The sequence below is a fragment of the Pelodiscus sinensis genome, chromosome 17 (assembly GCF_052426305.1).
Source record: "Pelodiscus sinensis isolate ZL-2025 chromosome 17, ASM5242630v1, whole genome shotgun sequence".
NCBI lineage: Eukaryota > Metazoa > Chordata > Testudines > Trionychidae > Pelodiscus > Pelodiscus sinensis.
In genome coordinates this window covers 25,979,254-26,002,277 of record NC_143068.1, presented here as the reverse complement: position 1 = coordinate 26,002,277, position 23,024 = coordinate 25,979,254, and the positions used below count along the sequence as shown (strand labels likewise).

General features: G+C 43.0%; 2 protein-coding genes across 3 annotated transcripts in view; one reads left to right on the top strand and one right to left on the bottom strand.

Annotated features, from left to right (window-relative positions):
* Positions 1–9,070, bottom strand: part of STK4 (serine/threonine kinase 4) — a 99,848-nt gene extending 90,778 nt beyond the window's left edge. Inside the window, exons 1-2 of one of the 2 annotated variants that reach the window (XM_075901275.2) lie at positions 8,901–9,070; positions 1,941–2,021 (exon numbers count right to left, since the gene is read on the bottom strand). In XM_075901275.2, coding sequence (XP_075757390.2) covers positions 1,941–2,021; positions 8,901–8,932 — 113 coding nt within the window. In that variant the 5' untranslated portion in view covers positions 8,933–9,070. The remainder of the gene's footprint in view (positions 1–1,940; positions 2,022–8,900) is intronic. The other variant, XM_006132258.5, reaches the window with a different exon arrangement.
* A 2,447-nt stretch (positions 9,071–11,517) lies between these two features.
* TOMM34 (translocase of outer mitochondrial membrane 34) lies at positions 11,518–22,580 on the top strand. Its single transcript, XM_075901271.2, has 7 exons — positions 11,518–11,721; positions 13,817–13,916; positions 15,656–15,808; positions 17,610–17,779; positions 19,376–19,523; positions 20,436–20,562; positions 21,447–22,580. Exons 1-7 carry the CDS (start codon positions 11,601–11,603, stop codon positions 21,549–21,551), a joined length of 924 nt encoding a protein of 307 aa, XP_075757386.1. The 5' UTR covers positions 11,518–11,600; the 3' UTR covers positions 21,552–22,580.
* Positions 22,581–23,024: the final 444 nt, after the last annotated feature.

Below are 23,024 nucleotides of genomic sequence, written 5' to 3'. Positions count from 1 at the left end.
CTCAGAATTCAACACTGAGTTCAGTTATTGCAGTTTCAAAATTTCACACAGCACTTAACTGTTTAACTAGATGCCAGTTAGGAAAACAATGTACAGTCCATTCCTTTTGCTAACAATTCCTATGTGTAATTGTTTATGTGCACAAACGTAGTGTTAAGTTTCTTGGGTACATCTTCAAACAGACTACTAGTTTAGAGAAGCTGTCTGTCTCACCTGGATTTGTTCAACATATCTTTTATTTATATATATATATATATATATATATATATATATATATATATATATACATACACACATACACACACACACACACACACACACACACACACACACGCCCAATAGAAGATAAAAAAAAAAGAAGAGCCTGAACATCAAAATTCAAACAAACCTCAATTTCTATGTTTCTTCTAATTAGCATCTTAACTAATACTCTACTGAAATTCCAACAAGAGGTTCTAAGATGAAAAGGAGAAGGTTTTAAATTTCAGTTTTCAGCAATTTTTTTTTCTCTCCTACACTTTGTGGAGAAATATGCTTCCCGCTCTTGCTATTGTAGTGTTACTTATTTTTTGCTTGCCTCTGTCTTTGTTTACAGTTAATCTTGGTTTCTTATATCTCAATAAGGAAGTGATGTGTTCAAGCTTATAGCCTGTGCATTAAAAACCAGGAAAACAAAGGGGTTACTATGTGTAATGCTCAACAATTGAAATGGTCATTTTTATTTTCAATAGTTTAATTCTTCTGTTATTTATTTTGTGTTTTATATTTTAATATTTGAGGTAGCAACAACATTTAGACAATTTACAACAGATTATGTTTTCTGATTCCCAATATTTTCCACTGGGAATGGTGATTCTGTCTACTCTGATTCAAAAATAGATCACTGCTAATAAGTATACTTAAAGTGCAGCTCCAAAGCCAACAGTCTTGTTCACTGAAAAGAGATCAGATCTGCCCCGGGCTTCCTGGAATCAGCCGCTGATGTGTTTCAGCAGCGGCTGACTTGGGGACCCCTGGGGCAGAGCAGCTGGGGTCCTGCCAGGTTGGTCCCGCAGATCCGTCCTTTGGTGCTGCAGGACCAACCCGGCAGCACTTCAACTGCTCTGCTCCAGGCGTCCCCAAGAGCAGCTGGGGTGCTACCAGGTTGGTCCCGCAGCCCCGAGGGGCAGCGCTACGAGACCAACCCGGCAGCATCCCAGCTGCTCTGCTCCCAGCTTCCCCAATTCAGCTGCTGGTCAGTTTCAGCAGCAGCTGAATGGGGGAAGCCTGTCCGGCTGCCCCAGCACTTCCGGGTTCCTGATGGTGCCGGACCATCAGGAGTCCCGGAGCATTGGATGCCGGACTAATGGAGTTTTACTGTAGCTTATTTTTCATATCTATACTGTACAGCATAATTGTTAATAGTTACTATTAATAGTAGGTGCTACTTCTTTCCTCATTTCTTCTCTACTTAACCCTGATGAGCAAGGTGTTTCCTACTCAAACAGTGGGGTCACTGCTACACCCCAAAAGAGGTGCTTTTCATCAACTACTACTGGTACCTAAATGCTATTTTGACCCTAAATAGATCCACAAGGGTAGACTCTTGTTCTAATGAGGAAGTCTTTTAACTCAATTCCTAAACAAAACATTTTTCCTTAATTTAACAAATGAATTAATGAAAAAGTTCATATTAGGGTTCTATACTCTATAAAGAAACATTGCATTTAAGCAAGAAAAATGTACATTTTATTTCCTCACCATTTTTAATGTTCTCCAATTCAGAACTTGTGTTTACACTACTCAGATCTTAAACACAGGTGTATTCAAATGCCAAGAACTAGATTTATCAGCCCCCCCCTCCCAAATTTATCTTATATATAAAAAAAAAAAAAAAAGTCTTCACAAATAATCAGCCATTACATGCATACATTCTTGAACAGGTTATATTCTGTACTCACCCTTCTCCCAGCTTCTCCAGTACATCAAATACTTCTTCTGGTTGTTTGGTCAAACTATCTTCATCTAGTTTCTTTAGCTGCCTAAAAATATAGGGATGTAGGAATGAAGAAGTTTAAGATCCTGTAATTTGTTTATTTTTGAGAACAGAACTGTATGTAAAACTGACAATTTGACAAAAATATAATTTTATCTTAACAATATAAAATTTAGTCTGCTTGAGGAGTAAATTAAGAGGTTAGATGTTGCATGAAGATGATTGCATTTATCCCAATCAGAACATCTAGTTGTGCTATTTCTTACTATAAGTACTACGAAAGGTCTGAATCTTACGGGGACAGGTTTTATCAAGAACAGAGATCTACATTTCCTTTCAATGGCAGGAAACAGTCAAATGCCTGAGGTGTCAAAATATATCCGGGATCGTTTCTACACTACTTGAACACCAAGATTTATTAAACAAATCTCCAACAAGCTCAAAGTAGAATTTAGAAAAGAGTTTGTATCAAGAGCCCATACAGTCAAATATTTTATCCAAGTTATTTTCATGCCTTTTTGTCATTGCTCTTTGTGATGCACAAAAGGCATGTCAATGGGAAGGGTTTTTTCCTTGCTTATTTTTTAAAACTAGAAATTCAAATCATGTACATCTGGGAAGATTATGAATGACTGGAGAACTGGGAGGATTTAAAAAAAAAAAAAAAATCAATGGACCTGAACAGACTTAAAAAAAAAAAAATCACTTTCTTTTTTTGGTTAGATTGATAACGTTTCCTTGGTGGTGTATATTTTTTAAATTTATCACAAAGCATCACAAGCAGCAAGAAAACCATAAAGCTGATCTTTGCAGTTTACCTTATCATAAGCTACATACAACCACTAAGATGTTCCAATCAGTCCTTAAGCTCCAAAACTCAATCCTTTACATTGTACTAAGTGACATCTAATAGCCACAAGGAAATGTTTTTGATTCAAATGGAGGCAATACACATGACAGTTGTGGTCCCAAAAGACAAGCATGATCATACAATTTTGATTCCCACACTTCAGCCATGTTAAGGACAAAGCACATGTGTATGCTTATACTGTAACTTACACAAATATCGGATGGCGTCTATTAGCTGTGGTTATTAAACATCAGGAGAGCAAATATAGATTTTGTATTTGTGATACTAAACTGGCTCAACAGCCACTATCAAAAAATGAGCATTGATAAAGTTTTTGAAAACAAGGAATAGAAGCCACTCTGGGTTCATTTTCTGTTATGTTTATATACAAAAGCAACACAGCAGAAGCAGTATGCACATGGGTTACATACAATGGCTTCCTGAAATGAAGAAAATATTACAAGCAAGCAGACTCAGGAAATGGCGAAATACTGAAAGTAGTCACTAGCTTCTTCATAAAGATAAGCACGAAACCAACAAAATGTTACTTGTTTAAAAGAGGGGGGAAATTACTAGATTGGCACTATATAAGTCACCATTTCTAAGCAGTGTGAATTGTGGAAATCTAAAGGAAACATATTATACTAGAAGTGTCTGGTATGAGCCTCAGCCACTAAACATCAAGATAGAAATTGAGTAGGCTTCTACTGAACTTGTGTAGTGTTTAGATTTTTCTAAAATTCTATTTCCACTGACACCACCAGAATACTCAGACCCTGAATAAATTCAGAAATTCAACATTACTCAATTAATGATGAGTGATCCAAATCATTAAGGACATCTTGTATTTTCATAGTGTACATTTTTAGAGAGAAACTACAAAACCTCCATCACTGTATGGACATGAGCACTCCAATCTGGATCAAGCATAGTTAAATGGTTGCATTAACAGTTATATAATAAATGCACACATTTCTACTAGTAGAAATGCTACTCCACCATTTAAAAAAAACAACTGTTATTTATGTCAGAGAACAAAAGCAGCTGCCTCCTTGTTTCATCCTTCAAATATAGTTAGAAGCAGCTGCAAGCTACCGATAGTATTTTGACAAACTGAAACTTCATTCGATTGCTGAAATGCCCCTAAAATATCTGCTATCTCGGGTTGCTCAAGTACAGCCTGCAATGAAATGATAGGAAGGTAACAGCTTTATTCAAAGATTTAACTGAAATCCCAAGATATAACTGGTCTTCACACCCAACAGACATTACTGTACCTGACACAAATAAGATAAAGAACACTGAGGGACATATGGAACAGCATACAAGGTTCTGTTCATGGCTGTTAAGAATAAATATCTTGTCATGCTAATTAGCTTGCACTAAAACTAAACACTTTGGTCATTAAATAGGTCAGAAGAGCAAGGAATAAATATAATTTTACTTTTTGCCAAATACAACCATTTACCAACGTATAAATTATTAAGAGGAAGAGACATTAGGAATTAAATATCTAATTCATTATTGACTAATTATGCCCGATTTCTGGAAAAAAAAAAAAAACACCACAAAAAAAACTGCTACCAATTTAAAAAACAATCTGACAGCACACTTGACGTCTCTTAGTACAAAAGCTTCTTTCTGAGTGAAGAACATATGCCTCCATGTTTCAATAGAAAAGGTTTGGGTCATTTATTTTTCCATAGTTTGATAGGGTTTCTTTAAGGGGTGGAGGCCTACTTATGCTTAAGCTGTTTTCACAAACTTTTCTCTGCAAACCTGATCCCACTATTGAACTAATCTAGAGGCAAAACACAAAAACAAGTTAATGTTTTAATATTTCAGTTTTCCTCTTCCTGGGAATCTCTTTAAAGCAATGTGATACTCCTTGTCCATTCAAAGTGTTGCCAATGGTTGTGTTCTTATACAGCTAGTCTTCATCCCTCACTGAAAAATTCTAAGTGTATTTGGACCCAGCAAATCTGGCGTAAAAGATAATCCTGTGTTCTAACAGAAAGTTACCACAACAATCACCCACAACAGTCACCACACAGCCTGAGAGAAAGCTGTTTTTAAAAGGGCCTAGCTACACAGCAGTGTTATTTCGGAATAACTGACATTCTGAAATAATATAGTCTGTGTCTACACTACAAGCAGCTATTTGCACAATGTCAAAATAATGTCAAGCTGGGGGACTTCTTACTCTGACTTCTGTAACCTTCATTTTATGAGGAGGAAGGCAAGTCGAAGGAAGAGTGCTTTTTCACAGACTTCCTGCTGCGTAGACAGCGCCAAAAGCCGAAATAAGCATTTCAACTTCAGCTACGCAATTGACGTAGCTCAAGTTGCATAGCTTATTTCAGCTTTAGCCCTGCTGTGTAGATGTGCCCTAAGTGCTTATTCATTGGGAAGCCAAATTTCCCAAGTGTCAGATAAGATTTGGCAGTTATGAAAGGTATGAGAGAGTGAGTGAGTATATAACAAAATGCTCCAGGTACTCCCTTAAAGAGACTAGGGATGTTGGGGAGCATGTAATTCGGTAACCGTGTAGCTGACAAAAATTTTTGTTGGTTACACAATTAAGACTCGTGTCTCTGCATTTAAAGGATTTTGAGAGCTGGCATGCAGTCAGGCTGGCTTAGTCCTGGCTTGCATCAGGTCCCAGCAGCTACCCCCACTGCAGCTGTGCATTTAAAGTATCTCCCAAAATACTTGAACTGCTGAGCTGCAGCCGAGATAGCTGCTGGGACTCAGCGCAAGCCACGACTGAGCCAGCCTGACTGGGTGCCAGATCTCAAAATCCTTTAAATGCAGAGACACAGAGGTGGGGGGGAGAATTGTGTGTAGCTGATAGCATTAACCGATAAGCATCCACATATCGGTTATTCATGTTCTACAGCCCTAAAGAGATGAGAGTCTCTAAGGGTGCATCTATACTACACCCTTAGCTCGAAATAAGATACACAATTTGCACTACGCAAATTGTGTAACTTATTTCAATTCTTTTTTGAAATAACACACTATTTTGAAACATCCCTTATCCCTCATGCAACGAGGTTTACAGGGATGCCAAAATAGCACATCTGCTATATTTTGCAATAGCAAACATGTTCAAAAGATGCAGGGTAGCTATTTCGGGATACCTCTGGTATTCTGAATTAGCCTTGCAGTGTAGACATACCCTAAGTCATTAGCACTTGACAGACTTGATGTATAAAGGCCCAGAAATATTCTGTTTCAGGATGCACAGAAACAGACTGAAATGTACTTGGAACTAACCAACAGAACAGACATAGCCATATTTCACTGTGTAGCACACAATTTATCACCAAGGGGAAGTCCCCTGTCTTGTTTCCTTCAATTAAATAATTTAGCAACTCCAATCACCATACTCTCCTAATTTCAGGTTTTTTGCTTTTGCATGGAACATCAGACAGACAAACAGTATCCCAGCCAGTGAAGTCTTTCCTACTGTATTACAGTAAAGAGGTACAATAAGTTTATTCCAGTTTTTCTTTGTTTTATTATATACTGTAGTCAGCTTTTATTAATTGTTTCTCAATATCTTGTATATCAGAGATATTTTGATTTGTTATCTTATAACTACAGTAAAAATATTCTTAAAAGGTGTTATAGAACATTTCTTTGGGCCTCCCATTGTATTTTCAGTTGTCTAGACCATAAATGCCGCAAGACAAGCCTTCTGAATCTTCTTTCATCCTGAACATAGTCATAATTTTAACATTCATCTTTGATGGTCATAAAATAAGTGCCGTATATAGAAGAATAATTGCTGAAAGCATATGGCTTTTTTCCCCTAAGATTACAAATAATATATTATCAGATCTCCAGTCTGCTAGGGATGGTGTCCTTAACCTCTGTTTGCCAGAAGCTGGGAATGGACAATGGGATGCGTTACTTGATGATTACCTGTTCTGTTCATTCCCTCAGTAGAACTGGCATTGGCCCATCAGAAGTCAAGATACTGGGCTAGATGAACCTTTGGTCTCACCCAGTATATCCATTCTTACGTTTTGCTTACTATATTTACATTAAGTAGCTTGCAATTACTCTAGGTTGCATCTTTCCTGTGTAATATTTAACCTACTGAAAAGTCTTGAAGTATCTCACAGCTTCAACCTATTCTTAGATTTCTATGACTTATGGTTTCACTAAGGTTCCTAAAACAATGCTGTTACTAGCCTTAGCAAATTGATGGAATCCATGTTTACTGTTAAATGTATCTAATCGCTCTTTAAGAAAAGGATAATTTGGAGGGTATTTTATTAAAACACAATGGCACTGAAGATTGGAAATTGTGACGCCAACATTTTAGTAGACATCAGTAGTGCTGGTCTTTGGCCCAACAAAACTCAACCATAATTGTTCATTTTTAAACCACAAATAGCCTACTTGAAAAAAATAGGCACCTCTTCCCCCAGGTATGTAATGAACAAACTCCTACACCTTGCTCTGGATGCTGCAAGTTTTACCTTAGAAGAAAAGATTAGAATTTGCTACTCCAAAATTTGCATATGCTTATCAGCAGGGCTCACCAGCTGCGCTCTCTGTCGATCAGCGCATGCGCAGATCGCCCAAACCCGGCTCTTCCAGGTTGTAATCTACTCGCCATGGGCAAGTAGATTGCATTATTTGTCGAGCCCTGCTTATCAGGTAGTCAAATAGTGACTAGAGTAGTTGCTTCCTCCCATCTGTTGCCTCTATCAAAGAGAGTTAGCAAGGGGGGAAAGCAGGGGCACCGGTGCTGGGAGGAGCTGGCTCATGATTCCTGGCTCATGCCCAGTCTCTGATGCTGCACCTCTCCTTTTTAAATGTAGTAAGAGCCACCAGGTTCAGCTGATTCCTGGCTCATGCCCAGTCCCCTGGCTATACTTCTTCTGCCTTTTAAATTTATTAAGAACCGCCCCCTTTATTGACTAATCGTGTAGTCAATAGAAATTACACCAACTACTTGATTAGCTGACTGAACACAATTTAATATCCCTAATGTATGCAAAGTGTATTGCTCTGCCATGTATTTAATAACCTCAGCCCTTTATCATTTATCCAAGTAATTATTACATGTGGGCTTTCTACACATTACATTTATTTCCATTCAGTTGTTTTTTTAATCCCTTCTCGATGAATTTCTAACACTCCCACTGCAGTAGAGTCATGCACCAATACTAGTGAAGCTGTAGTGACACATGCTGAGTAGATTTTTAGCCTGTGGAGAAGAGTCCTGTGATGCTTGTTGCTATGTCACCCATCCCACGGGTCCCTGCTCTCCCTGAGAAAAGCTGGGATGAGTCACCTATGAATATTGCCTGATTTTTAGAGGATTTAACCTTTCAGTGGGAAGATTTTTGTATTTACATTGCCCACACCCACCCTCCCCTGACCACCAGATGGACCCACCCTCCCCTCCCCGTCTCCCAGATCGACCCACCTCTCTCATCTCCAGCCTGCCCTAGACCAATCCCCCTCACCCCCAGATCGACCCACCTCTCTCATCTCCAGCCTGCCCTAGACCAATCCCCCTCGCCCCCAGATCGACCCACCTCTCTGATCTCCAGCCTGCCCTAGACCAATCCCCCTCGCCCCCAGATCGACCCACCTCTCTGATCTCCAGCCTGCCCTAGACCAATCCCCCTCGCCCCCAGATCGATCCACCTCTCTCATCTCCAGCCTGCCCTAGACCAATCCCCCTCGCCCCCAGATCGATCCACCTCTCTCATCTCCAGCCTGCCCTAGACCAATCCCCCTCACCCCCAGATCGATCCACCTCTCTCATCTCCAGCCTGCCCTAGACCAATCCCCCTCACCCACAGATCGACCCACCTCTCTGATCTCCCCCAGCCTTCCGCAGACGGACCCACCACTCTGCCCAGCCCCGGGACTGACCCACTTTTCCCATCCCCCCCACCATCCGCCAGAGCTACCTCCCCCTCATCTCCAGGCTCTCCCAGACCGACCCACTCCCTCCTCATCCCCCAGACCGACCCACCTCCCTCATGCCCTCCAGCCTCTCCCTACCCAGGCCAGGTCCCGACACCCCAAGCCCCGGCCCCTCACCGGCGCGGGTTGCGCAGCTGCACGGTCTCCATGGCACCCTAGCGAAGCAGGGGAGGGCACGCACTCATTCCTCCATGACTCCAGCCGCTCACTCCCGGCGCTTTTCCAACGGCGCTTCCGCTTCACTTCCGCCTCCTCTCCATACGCCGGAAACAAGGGGCGGGCTCCCAGTCAAATGGGCTCATAGAAGCTGCTGCGCCGCCCGCCTCCCCGGGGCGTGGTCCTTCCACTGGCTCCGCCCCTCCTCACTCAGAAGGGGCGGGCAGTTCCCTCGCGCGTTGGCTCAACGTCACCTCCTAAGGCAGGGTGTGTGCTGAGGGGTGAAGCAGCGATTTCCCAGCAGCCTCACCGCTTCCACCTATTTTTGCATACATTTATATATTCCGAGCAAATAAATATCTCCCTGATTGCACTAAGCAGTGATTTTGAAGCCCACAACCCAGGCGCCAAAGCCCCTTGGTCTTTGCCCTAGAAACTACTCTCATCCTTTGGGACTCTGCTCTGGGAGTTGGAAGCAACCCAGCAGCTTCCTGGACCTCTGCTTTCCTGCTCAGTCAACCCTCTCCTGAGTGTGCTCCAAGCCTCCAACCTGTTATGGTTAATGTGGGGCAGAGGACAACAGCCTGCCCAAAGCAAATGGCCCTCAACCAGTTGGGAGGGGGCCATAAAACTCATGTAAAATTTGAGGACATCACATGAAAAAAAAAGGAAGACAGGAAATATGGTTAAAGGTTAAAAACCAGGACACTGGAAGAGCAGCCTGAGCAAAGAACTCTTAACAGCACCTACTTCTCCTTAAAGGTGTCTAAGGAGTCAGTGGGTGCAGCCCACAGGAACCTCTGCTTGCAGGTATGACTTAATGAGAGATCAGAAAATAGGTATTTCAGTTGCACAGCACCAACCAGCTTCCTCCTTATGGTTGTGATGGATGGCCAGCACCAGGACACAGTTGACACTGGCAACTCTGTGGATTCAGGAGATGGGTTGTGCATAAATGAGGCGAGGAGAGAAGTGGAGCTAGAATCTCAATAAGGGGTTCTAGAGAAGCTGTAAAAGGGGCTACAATATGATGTACCGTAGCTAAGTCTCTCTCTTGCTGCAGAGAGGACAGATGTCAGGGGAGTCATGAACTGCATTAGGGACATATTTGGGACCATGTCCCCATGGAGGAGCCACCAACTCTCCAACAAGCCATTAAAACAAAATGAATACAGGCTGTCCCACTGGGTTGAATGTGCTCCAAGCTGCCACTGGAGAAGATGATCAGTTATTCACTCAAGAACTTGGCATAGTTCATCAACACTAGCTCCAGAAGCTAAAGCTAATTGCAAGAGGAAGAGGAAGACTTACCGTGTCATCCCAGGAGAAATGGGAGCTCCCCCCTGTTATTAGCAGAAGAGGGAATCAGAAGAGAGATGTATTCTCTGTTCTCCTTTCCTTTTATCCAGGGGTTAGCAACTTTTGGCACACAGCATATTAGGGCCCTGAGACAATTTGTTTATGTTGAGCATCCTCATGCACAGACTTCTCTGCCCCTACTGGCCATAGTTCCTAAGTTTCCTGTACTCCTGGTAGTACTAAGTCTTATCTATATCATCACTGACAGGTGTTTGTGTAACCTGCTCTTTAAAATCTCCAGTGATGGAGATTCCATAACCTTGCTAGGCAATTCATTACAGTGCTTAACCACCCTGATAGGAAGGTTTTCCTAATGTCCAACTCAAAATGCCCTTGCTGTAATTTAAGCTCTTTGCTTTTAGTCCTATCCTCAAAGGTTAAAGAGAACAATTTTTATTCCTCTTTCTTGTAACAACCTTTATGTACTTGAAAACTTTTATCGTATCCTCGCTGAGTCTTCTTCTCTGGTCTAAATAAACCCATTTTAAAAAAAAATATTCCCTCATAGTCATGTTTTCTAGATCTTTAATCATTTTTATGACTCTCCTTTGAATCTGCTCCTAGTTTGTCCACATTTTTCCTGAAATATTGTGTCCAGAACTAGACACAATAGTCCAGCTGGGTTGGGGGTGTGTGTGTGTGTGTGTGTGAGAGAGAGAGAGAGAGAGAGAGCCTGGAGCTGGGGGTGAAAGGAGCTATGGCTGAGGTGATAGCCCGGAGCTGGGGGTTAGAGGAGTTGAGGGTGTGTGATAACCAGGAGCTGGGGGTTCAGGGTACATGGGATGAGGGGAGCTGTGTCTGAAGGGAGCTGGGGGTGAGGGTGATAGCCCAGAGCTGGGGGGATTAGGGGAGCTGGGGGGAGGTGATAGCCCAGAACTGGGGATTAGGAGAGCTGGGGGGGGGGGTTAGGGGAACTGGGGGGGTGATAGCCCAAAACTGGAGGTTAGGGGAGCTGGGGGGAGGTGATAGCCCAGAACTGTGGGTTAGGAGAGCTGGGGGGGAGGGTTAGGGGAACTGGGGGGGTGATAGCCCAGAACTGGGGGGTTAGGGGAGCTGGGGGGGGGAGGTGATAGCCCAGAACTGGGGGTTAGGGGAGCTGGGGGGGGGTGATACACCCCCCAGCCCCGGGCTATCCCTCTCCCACCACCGACCGCCCCCCTGCGCCAGGGGAGCGGAGCCTCCAGCCGGGGCAGTTCCGGAGAAGGGGCCGGGCTCCCGGGCGCAGGAGGCGGGGCCGCCCGGTGCCGGCCGGCAGGAAGCAGTAGAAGGCTCTAGAGCGGAGACTGCCGCTCTCCGAGCTCCATGGCCCGCGCGGGCCGGGTGTCCGAGCTGCGCCGCGCCGGGAACGAGCAGTTCCGCAGCGGCCAGTACTGCCAGGCGGCCGCGCTCTACAGCCAGGCGCTGGGGCTGCTGGAGGCGGCAGGTACGGGCGGGGGCGGGCCCCGGGGGGGGGGGGGCGCAGCTGCCGTGTCCAGTGGGGGGGGAGGGCGCGGATCTGCTTCCCCTTGGGGCCCGGGCTCTGAACCCGCCTTTCCCCTCAGCCTGGGCCCGGGCCCTGGTGTTCAAAACGGCCCCTCCCCCGCATTCTGGGCGGAAGCGCCTTTCCCTCCCCTAAAATCACTGCTCTTCCCTGGCCCGTGGACTTGGGGAGGGTGTTAAAGCCTCCCCCCTCCCCTCCGTTCCCCCGCTTTCCCGTGGGCGCAGAGCTGCGTGTGCTCGTTCCTTTGAGCGATGGCATATGGCCCCGGGCCTGTGCCTTACACCGCTGCTGGGGCCCCAGGAGGTAGGTAGAGGCACTGAACCAGGTGCTGGGGAAAGGGAGACCATCCCTGTAGTGGGACCTCCACAGCTGAGCCCGATCCAGTATTTACAGGCATGGCTATTCAAATACAAATCACTAGGACACTGCAAGGCTTCATAAACTCTCCCCCCTCCCCCGTTTGAAAATGGTTTCATATAGACAGCAAATGGATGTCCCTTTAATGGTCTAGGTGACAAAACGTCCACAAGGCTGCACCCCCACATCAGAGATGGGCAACCTAAGTTAGTGAGTGGGCCACACGAGTGGCCCTTCGTCATCTCACTGGGCCACATGATTGTTGTAACCAAGACAGTCTCCTGGGATAGGGTAGTTTTGGTAACTACGCTTGCATGCCTGGAATTTTCTGGTGTGCCGACTGAACCTTAGCGGCGCTTTGATTGGATGCAGAGGGAACGCATGGCTTTTACAGTCAGTGTTGTGTGCAGTCAGTATGCACCTCGCTTCACGTGCCCTTGCCTTAAGTGCGTGTCACTTTAGTAATACCTGAAAGGAAAAAACTATGTAGACAGAAATGGCTGCGTCTAGATTGGCATGATTTTCCGGAAATGCTTTTAACGGAAAAGTTTTCCGTTAAAAGCATTTTCAGAACAGAGCGTCTAGATTGGCACGGACGCTTTTCTGCAACAGCACTTTTTGCGGAAAAGCGTCCGTGCCAATCTAGACGCACTTTTCCGCAAAAAAGCCCCGATCACCATTTTCGCGATCGGTGCTTTTTTGCGGAAAACAAATCTGAGCTGTCCACACCGGCGCTTTTGCACAAAAGCTTTATGCAAAAGGGACTTTTGCCTGAATGGGAGCAGAATAGTATTTCCGCAAGAAGCACTGATTTCTTACAGTAGGAAGTCAGTGCTTTTGCGGAAATTCAAGCGGCCAGTGTAGACAGCTGGCAAGTTTTTCCAGAAAAGCGGCTGATTTTCCAGTAAAACTGGCCAGTGTAGACATAGCCAAATCAGCAGAATCTGTCAACCTTGCAGATGGGCAACAGTAAAAGTGTTTTGTAGGCCACACATAGAACCCCAATGGGTTAAGTGTTGCCCTCTGGCCAGAGGTTGCCCACCAGTGCCCTACACTGAACAGCTTTATAGACATATACAGCTTGACTTTGTTGCCATGCATGTGTAAAAGAGTGTAAAGGAAGACCGCTGCAGGTCTTTAGGCCGCAAACTTACCCTGCCATAAAGTTACTAGTGCTTTTTGAAACTCTTCTGCAAGCCATGACGTTTCACTAACTCTGACTACCACCATATGGTGTGTCTACCTATTGCACCATTGAAAAGGCCAAATTACTGAATTATGGACAGGTGAAAAAGAGACAGCCTGGCAGCTAGGTAGTTGTAAGCTCCAAGCCTAGAATCTGATCCTTACGTTGGACAGTTCACTTAGCCTGCCTCTCTCTCTTCATCTTTAGGACAGGGAAAATAGTGTTTTTCTGCCTCTCAGGAGGGCTGAGGATTAATTAGCTAATGCTTTGGAGATAAAAAATGTTGAGTACTATTGCTAGTACCGATAGTGATATCAGCAGTAAACCTCTCTGTTCTTTTTCCAACCGTGACTTGAATACCTGTAATCGCCATGGTGCATGGAGTCTTGCTTTCTGCAGCAAGTGGCTGCCTCAAATGAGGTAGCTTTAAGGTCTATTGAATACTGTTATGCACGTCACAATTTGATTTGTTTTGTTTTCTGTCTCTGCTCTTAGGGGAGAGGAATGCTGAAGAAGCAAGTGTCCTCTATTCAAACAGAGCTGCCTGCTACTTGAAAGATGGAAATTGTAGTCTCTGTGTTAAGGACTGTTCAGTGTAAGTGTAACCCACACACCTAGTGTGGTTCATTGTTGCACATGGTGACACTTAGACCACTTACAGCAAGAGATAAGAACAAGGGAGCTCCACAGCCTGAGCTGAGCGCCAGTTGGCTTTATAGCTCAAGCTGTAAAGGCTCCTACACTAATGGTCCCAGGTTCATACTGCCCAGTGGCAGTTAAATAAGCATCTTCTATCTAGAGATAGAGACAGGATTGAATATAGAATTTGCTATATATGTACCCTGTTATGCAGTGATGATATTCTGTCCTGATATAAGGAAATGAATCTTTTTTAGTTTCTCTTTTACTCCATTATGAATATTTTTCTCTGTTGGGGTCAAGTATAGGCAGATTCTGCTCTCAGTTATATTGGTATGAATCTGTATTCGCATAGGTGTAATTGAGAACTAGATTTGGCCCATACTTTTTGAAGAATTAGGTCAAGGATTTTGGTCACTCCCCACTCCAAATGCCTCTTTCCCAAACACTTGGAATGTGGTATGACAGAGACTTGTTCCTCAGTAAGAGGCAAATTTAAGACTACGGCTATGAGATCCTAGACACACCTGGAAAAGGCCTCATAGCTCATCTAGGTTATGCCTTCACTGTGTCCACAAAAAAAGTGTTGCTAACCTGAGTTAACTCTGGTTTAAAATAGCAATGATTACACAATAACTTGACATAACCCTAATCTGCCCTCCATCTCTTTTGGAAAACTGTAGCCAGATGCTCTTACCTTTAGGGAACAATTAAGTCTGTATAGCACCAACAGCATGTTACATATACACTCAGCTCTGAAGACAAAGCTTCTGTCTTAAACAGCTTACTACCCCAACTAGTGCAGTGGGATTCTGTGGTTGCCGTATCACTATTTCTTTATCCGTCTTGGAAATCGAAACTTTGAAGTGGAGGGGTAGCCATGTTGGTTCCAGGATATTGGAGAGACTAGGACCAACTTCTGCTAGTGACAACGATGAGCTTTCAAGCTACACAGAGCTCTTCTTAAAGTATTAGAAAGGTATTCTGAGTGTCACAGCTAAATACAAGGTGGTACAGATTAAGCATAAATAGCACATAATATGTATTAATTACACTTCTGCAGTGTACTAACTACACCTATGTGTAGCTCAAAAGCTTGTCTCTTTCACCACAGAATTTGGTCCAGTAAAAGATATTACAGCACCCAACTTGTTTCTCTAAGCTTAAAATATGACAGGTGAGCTGTTTCTCCTCCCCTTCCCCCCCCCCCCAATACATTATTCTGGTGTGGATTGGTTAAGAGCCTTCTGCCTATCCTAGTATGTTTCATAAGCAATCAAATGGATAGGAATAAATTTTAAAACAAGTTTTAATGCTAATGGAATTATTTTAAGTATGGAGAACCTACCTATTGCAGCAAGGAATGAACCATTAATTCTATTTGGAGCAGTGTTCTGGATAGCATAACCTTTCTTCTTTACTAAACAGGTTTTAGCCTTTTTTTATTAGACAGTCCCTCAAATTGGTGTTTGTGATTGTCATTGGGAGAGAAGATTAATATTTTCTTTCTTTAACCACTAGTTACGTTATCACAGGAATGAGAGATGAAAAAATTCACCAAAGTACCCACTTCTGCAGCATTTGTTCCCTACGTGGAGGAATCTGATATTAAATAATTGACTTTCTGACTACCTCTCTGATTAATTTAGCTCAGGTGGCCCAATGAGCTGTGTTGCTTTCTCCCCACTGATCTAGTGCATTGGACCTGGTCCCTTTTGGAATCAAACCCCTACTGAGGCGGGCAGCAGGCTATGAAGCTCTGGAGAGATACCAGTTGGCCTATGTGGACTACAAGACTATTTTACAAGTTGATTGCACTGTACCAGCTGCGCATGATGGTGTCAACAGGTAACTCCTAACTCCATATAGTTATGCAGATCAGAATTGAATGTACAGTAAGTACTCGTTTAACATGTGCCCACTTAACAAGTTTTCGCAATAGCACGATTTTTTGGGGAATGTTTTTCGAATAACACGTCCATCTTCGAAATAACACGAAAATAATCAAGTGGCAGACTACTTTGCGCGGCAGTATAAGTTGGTGAAAACGGTGGTAATATGCATGAGCGGATGAATACACGTGGTCACAGCGCTCCTCTGCTAACTCCACTTTGTGTTTTAACAGACCGCGGCAACTTGTGTTGCTAGGTATCTAATGTTGACGTTGACAACCAGCACTAACAAAAAATTGATTTTGCCACCACCACCTGAAATGCAACCCCCATCTTTTCCATTTTCTTTAATGGGAAAATTGACCCCGCATATCACATTTTTGCTTAGCACGAACATTTTCAGAAACACATCTAAGGTGTTAAATGAGGAATTACTGTACAGCAGATCTCATTCAGTTGCCTCTGCAAATCCAGCTCCACATTACAAGGAGCAGGTTGGGTGCATTGGAATGCTTTTTAAATACAGAGATCCAGTTGTTGTGTGATCTAACATCTCTTCTGTGGTGTGAGCTCTTTGGTAATATTTGCTGCCAGCTCTATAAATGCCTGTTCCCATCAAGTTGCTACTTCCTTCTATTATAGCTAAGAAATAACTCCATTTGGCCATGCAACTCTTCAAATTGCCACCTGAAGTCTCCTTGGCACCTTTCTGTTCCCAAGAGGGCTGAGAATAGTTTGTATAGACACAGTGGCTTCAAAGTAGGAATAAGAGATCCTCCGGAATAGGGCTTTATTCCGGAGGATCGGGCCAGTCTAGACGCTTTTTTTCCGGCTTTTCCCCAAGCCGGAAAAAAGCAGCGGACATGTTTATTTAAATCCGCGGGGGATATTTAAATCCCCCGCGGATTTCCCTATTCCCACTTTCAAAATTAGCATGCCCCTTCCGAAAAAGGGGCCAGTGTAGACGTAGCCAGTGTGTTCTACAAAACTAGTTTTGTGATGAGCAAACAGCATCTGAACCTCTGTGCCACTCCATGTTTTCTTATGTTTCAATGCACTGGTAAATTCTAGTGAATTCCTAGCTCCCTTCCTATATTTTCTCGATATCGACAATGCCAAAAGCAGGAAGAGACTTCTTTCACTGAAACCCTTTGTGTATGAAGAGCTTAGTTTTACTTTTCACAAAAGAGAAAGAGAAACTTTCCTTGGCACCTGAGCTGACAGAAATTGGAAAAGGGGACCTGGACAAGAAATATGGAGAATATGTAGAGACTGAAGGTTGTTTTAGATGCATTTTAAGTTTATTGCAAAAAAAAGTATATAACATTAGCTTATAAACTGCTGTTTGTGGTAACTGGATAGTCTTTTTTTTTTTTAAAGCCTCCTTTCTGAATGGCATTTCAGGCACAGATGTTCTGTTTATCTACTCATTGCCCCAGATAGCCAGATCTCCTCATGAAGAAGCATGGCCTTGTGGTTCAGATTCAGGACTGAGTCAGGAGGTCAAGATTCCAGTCCTGGCTCTGCTACCAATTCACTGTGTGAAGACATGGGTGTACAAGAGGCTTAAGTCACTAAATATTTGAACTACTCAAAGACAAACACTAAAACAACAGTTTTCCTACCGAAAAGGCACTTTTTCCTGGCTGCACGCAGTTAGCAGGGCTGCATGCACAGTGGTTGCAATAATTGCTCGGTTAGGTGGCCTGCTCTGTCAGCAGACTTGGAAGCTGCATAGACTATATCTCTATTTCCAGAATGACAAAAGTCCTGTTGGAGAAGGATGGCCTCGAGTGGCGCCAGAAGCTCCCACCAATCCCTTCAGTTCCTCTTTCTGCTCAGCGAAGATGGGACTTACCTTCTGCAGGAAGCCAGGAGGCTGCCAGAAAACACAAACCTAATGAAACTACATCTGTAGAAAAACATGGTGAGCCTTTCCCACATTTAGCTAGCACATGGAATTGTGGGACTAAGACAGGACAGGAAAGTACAAGGCATCTGCTAAACTTGGCTGGGTCCTTAAGGCATTGGCCTTGATCTCAGGAAATGTAGTCTCAGTTCCTGGCTCTGCCACAGACTCCCTGTGTGACTTTGGCCAATTCTCTGTCTCTACAATGGGGATAATATAATACATTCTTCCACCATTTGTCCATAATGGTAAGCTCTTTAAGGCAAAGCCTGTCTCGTACAGTGGGGTATTATTCTTGTATGGTATATGTAAACTTTAGTATAGGGTGGGGAGCCTCTGGCCCACAGGCTACATATGCTTCATCAGATTTAGCTGCTAGTGGGTTCCCAGGTGATGTGGTTCAACATTTCTGGACAATGGAAGCTGTGGGTCGCAGTAGCCTGGGATGCAGGTTCCCCGTCCCTGCTTTAGTATCTACTGTATATTTGAGAGAGTCCATCTCTTTGTTCAAGAACTCAAACAGTGAGAGCTAGGACCACCACATTCAGTATACAGCTTCCTCTTCTAACTTAAAGCAAGGTAAGGGTTTGGTTGTGTGGGAAAATGGAAAGCTCCTGGCATAGGATTGATTCTCATAAAACCATACTGAAAAGAGACAGAATCACCAAGCAGGTGAAAGGGACTGGCTGGGAGTGTGCCTTCCGCCCCCATCCTCATATGAGACTGCACCAGGCCTGAATCTCCTACTCTAAGGCACCCTTTAGGAAGGGCGGGGGGGAACCTGAAGCTCCCCTGCCCCTTCCCTCCCCCCCACCCCATTTGCTGGCAGCTCCCCTTTGTCAGGAAGTATGGGGGAAGTTCACAGTTCAGTTTTTTTGCATTCCTGGTTGGGGAGCGCAGGGGGCAGAAGAACCTGGACCTGCCCCAGATGGGGGACATACACCCCTCTTCTGGCTGTGCTTGCTGGAGCTGCCTCAGCCATGGAGAGGCGCTTCTCACCTGGCCCCAAGATGCTATGGTGAGAGAGGCCTGGGGTAGTCTTCTCTCCTTGGGGCAGCCTGCATGATGACCCCTTCATCCACGGCCCCACCCCAGAGCAATGATTTAAATTAAGCATGTACATTTTAATTTTATTTTCCAAAAAACAAAAATTAATGGAGTTAAGGACCCAAGCAACACTAGGTAAATCTTGTAGTAATACATATAATAAATACTAAAAAGCCAGTTACTCCATTCTGTATCCTGTTGCTGACCAGTCATCCCCTCAGGATTCTTAAACTCTGCTGAACAAGGAATGAAAGTTTTAATCGCTGAATTTTATCAGATGTGTGATTCTATAGCCAACTCCTCCTCCTGTGGCCTCTATTCCTTCAGGCACATCTAGCCATTTCATTCTCAGTGAAGCTGTGGTGCCCAGATATTTAGGTAGGTTTCTGTCCAAAGATAATCTTCCCACAGTGCAGGTCTTCGGGAGAATTCAGGCTTTTCTGTGGTTACTTAGGTTTTCATACTTAAAAAGCTCTAATTTTTATTAACTGTATTGATCAGTCATTAACACGTGACTGCTCAGCTCTTTTTTATATAGCACTATGTTCTCTTAAATACAACTTCCAGTGCCTACTGCTGCTATGATTGAAAGAGCAAAAACTCTGAAGCAAGAAGGAAATGAACTTGTGAAGACAGGGAACCATAAAAAAGCTATTGAAAAGTACAGCGAGAGTCTAAAACTCTGTAATCGGGAAAGTGCGATATACACCAACAGGTAAAGTACAAGCACCTGTTTACTTTATTTCCCTTTGGGGCACTCCTTAAATAACTGCAGTAACCTCTTTCCAAATTGGGACCCAATCCTGTTCTCTCATGCTCATACACAGCTCCCACTTACATGAATGGGAGCTTTGTGCATGCATAATGGGTAGAGTTTTTCCTTTAACATCGATCAGTGTTGGTCTCTCATCAGAATACATAGCTTTGTGTATAATGTGTATGGGAGATTAGGGGAAGTATTTTCTCTGCATAACCTATGTTTGCTCTGCAAGTAGGGATGCCTTTATTTTCCAAAGTGGCTTTCAGGAGCCTGTATGGAAATTCAAAGTTTAAATTGTTAAGTTTTGTTTTTCTTTTCTAATCTTTGGTTCTGCTAAGAATGTCCTGGTTTTGGTGATACAATGACTTATCTGAAACCTCTGTTACTTGTGGTGAATTTGAAGGCAGCTAGAGAGGATTTTCCAGGACAGTATAACCGTAGAAACTCTTAAAATGACAGCTGAGGAATGAAAACAATTGAGAAAAATATTAATTCTTGCAGATTTGTGGAGCTATTATTTTCTTCTCCTTTTTATCCAAAATAAATACTGAGCTGAGGAAATGAAAAGATTTTTAGTAGTTAGTAGAATTAACTAAATTTATAGAGAAGTTTTAAAAAATATATGATTAAAGGGCAGCTTGTGACTGGGAAGAGGTTGAGACGAGGTCTTCTTTGGGTACATGTATGCTGCACATATGATTTGCCTTGCCTTGGTTTAAAAAATCCTATCAGTCATTGCAGGGTTTGTACAGTGACTCTGTCCAAGAAAGAAACTTAGCTGAGATTGAATATAGTGCCCCAAAGCAGGGGTCATTGTAGCTGACTACTTGTTGCCTGAAACATTTAATCAACATTGTCTTATGCCAGAGCTCTTTGTTACCTGTCTCTGAAGCAGTACAAGGAAGCAATACAAGACTGCACAGATGCTCTGGGGTTAGATGCTAAAAATATTAAGGCATTTTACAGACGCGCTCAAGCATTTAAAGAACTAAAGGTAAGTGCAAAGGAGTTTCAGACCCCTTTCAGGACTGCAGTAGAGCAGCTGCATTCTCACAGGCATCACAGAATCTTGAAATCACAACTGTGGAACTTCCATAGACCATTTATAATGCACTTTTTGGGAAATAACTATAAATTTACTACCTAATTATCCTAAGGTCTGGCACATAATGAAGGAAGATTCCTAGTTCTTTCACTGTCTGACAGCTGTATAGATATGTGCAAATCTGTTTGGGAGAACAGAGAGACCTGAATCAGGGTGTTTGCCCTTTTAAAATGGTCCTGCAAGTCATGTTTTCTGGAAATAATGCTTGTTTTACTTTAATTAAGTCATTAGCAGCTACCTTCACCTTCCTGTGGATTTGTCATTTGCTAGCTTCAGGTCTCTTGCTGCATTGAGTTGCCTGAAATTCCTGGGACCAGCTAGATCCTGTGTGTGGGATTGAAAATGCCTATAGAATTTATTAACTTTTTTGGGGGGGCAAATAGCTGTAGTTTAAGATTTAGGCTAATAGTGGGGTTCTACAATATTTCATCAGTTAATGCACCTGGAGTTAAATGATCTGTAATCTAGGTATAATATTAGAATAATTGTGTGACTGGAGGAAGTTAATGCATGAGTGTCCCCTCCAGAGTGCATTTGCCATATAAACAAAGTGCCTTTCTAGTCCCCAGTTCACGTGCATTATAAAACAGCTATGCTGTTGTCAGTCTCTTCTGTAAGAAGCACATGTGAAGTAAAAGAGGCTATGGCAGGTAGTTACACAGCACGTGTACTGGTAAGAACCATTTACTATTGGGCTAGTTCTTCAGTGTGTGAAGGCCAACCTTAAAAAATGTTAGCATTTTCAGTGTTTTAAAAATGCGTTTTGCTTCTAGGATTACAAATCAAGCATGGCCGACATTACCAGCCTTCTGAAAATTGAACCAAAGAACACAGCTGCACAGAAGCTACTGCAAGAACTGAACAAGAACTTAAAATAAAAAGCAGAATTAAATCTGTCTGCTCTTTACTGCAGAAGACAGGCTTTCCTTTTAATACTCATGCAGGGGCCAACACCGTACGGCCAGCTCTGAAATCTACCATCCTGATTTGCTGAGTAGTAGCTAGTTCTCTACTGCTTAATTACATGTACATTACCAGTTTTCATAATAATGATACATGCTATCTCCCTGTAAGATCTTTAAAGGTTTTAAATAACCCTGTCTTTGAAAAGCATTCATCTTAATTTCCTTGATATAAGGGAATTGTTTGTAACTGTATTATTTAAATTAATCTGTTTGCAAAGATGGGTAAAGGGGATAGGACTCCTCCTCTTTTGGCTGAGGCATGTCTTCAAGAGCAGTAAATTGCATTTATGTATATGTATTGCAGTTGGAGAGAAGCAGATCTATTGTGTATAGTGGGGCTGCTTACTTAAGCAAGCCACTTACAAGGGCTGCTGCATGAGAAACTAAAGGCAGGGTTTCCCTAGTAAAGTTCAACTCCTTTAAATATGAGTGAGACCTCAACATGAATAAATGGCTCAGGTGTTTCCTCTTTTAGCTGGTGCCTACTGGCCTAAAGAAGCTTTTGTTTAGAATAACTGTTCAGAAGCTTGTGGCTTCTTCTATATCGCTCTTCTTCACCAAAATAGCTACCCACTCTTTAAAATTGCCTCGATACTGTATTTGTGGGCTGTCTTTAATGCACTGCAGAAGTTTGGGTCCCAAGTGCTTTGAACCCTCAGAGCTACTTTCTAAATAATGTTTTAGCTTTGGTTTATGTCTCAGTGACCAGCTGCTATTACTACTATTACAGGCAAGAGGCTGTATAATAGTTCTTCACAGGGGCCTCATGTGAGGTACCATCTTCCTCCATCAGAGACTTACAAGCATGTTATATTCTGATTCTTCCCAGCTGATGGTGGTAATGAAGTTATTTGTTAATACTGAGACTGAAATAGATACGATTTGTTTGGCAAAGCTACTGTATGAACAATGCAACTCCTATTAAAAAGCCAGCATATGTTACAGCTGTATGTTATTAGAATTGGGTATTTAACACTGGGCTTTGTGCATATGTTGCTACCATAATTGTTGCTGGTGGCAGGCAAGACTTTAATCTTTTGCCAGTATAAAGTACTATTTCCTGTGTCCTTATGGTCTAAGAGCACCCACTGTGTAATGGAACTACAGAGATATTTATATACTGATAAAAACACAGCTGTTTTCCAAACTTCTATCTAGGTGTATGCTTAGGTTGTTGGATTGTTGCATCCAGCAGAACAACAGTCTTGCAGCATAGCTCCAGTGAGAAACAGAAGTGCTGACAAATCCTAACTGGAGATGTTTTCAGGACACTTACTACCAGCAAGTGTTGACTACTCACACTGAAGTACATGGAGTCTGCTCTTCCCACCTATCATTCCTCCTGCAAGATGAGTGAATGTTGGTTTTATTTCCACTTCTAATCTC

Bases quoted from the DNA above. Each gene is read 5' to 3' on its own strand.
- TOMM34 (XM_075901271.2), top strand. From the start codon at position 11,601: ATGGCCCGCGCGGGCCGGGTGTCCGAGCTGCGCCGCGCCGGGAACGAG. The intron at 13,917-15,655 runs GTAAGTGTAACC...CCACTGATCTAG, and splicing joins TGTGTTAAGGACTGTTCAGT to TGCATTGGACCTGGTCCCTT. The intron at 20,563-21,446 runs GTAAGTGCAAAG...TTTTGCTTCTAG, and splicing joins AAGCATTTAAAGAACTAAAG to GATTACAAATCAAGCATGGC.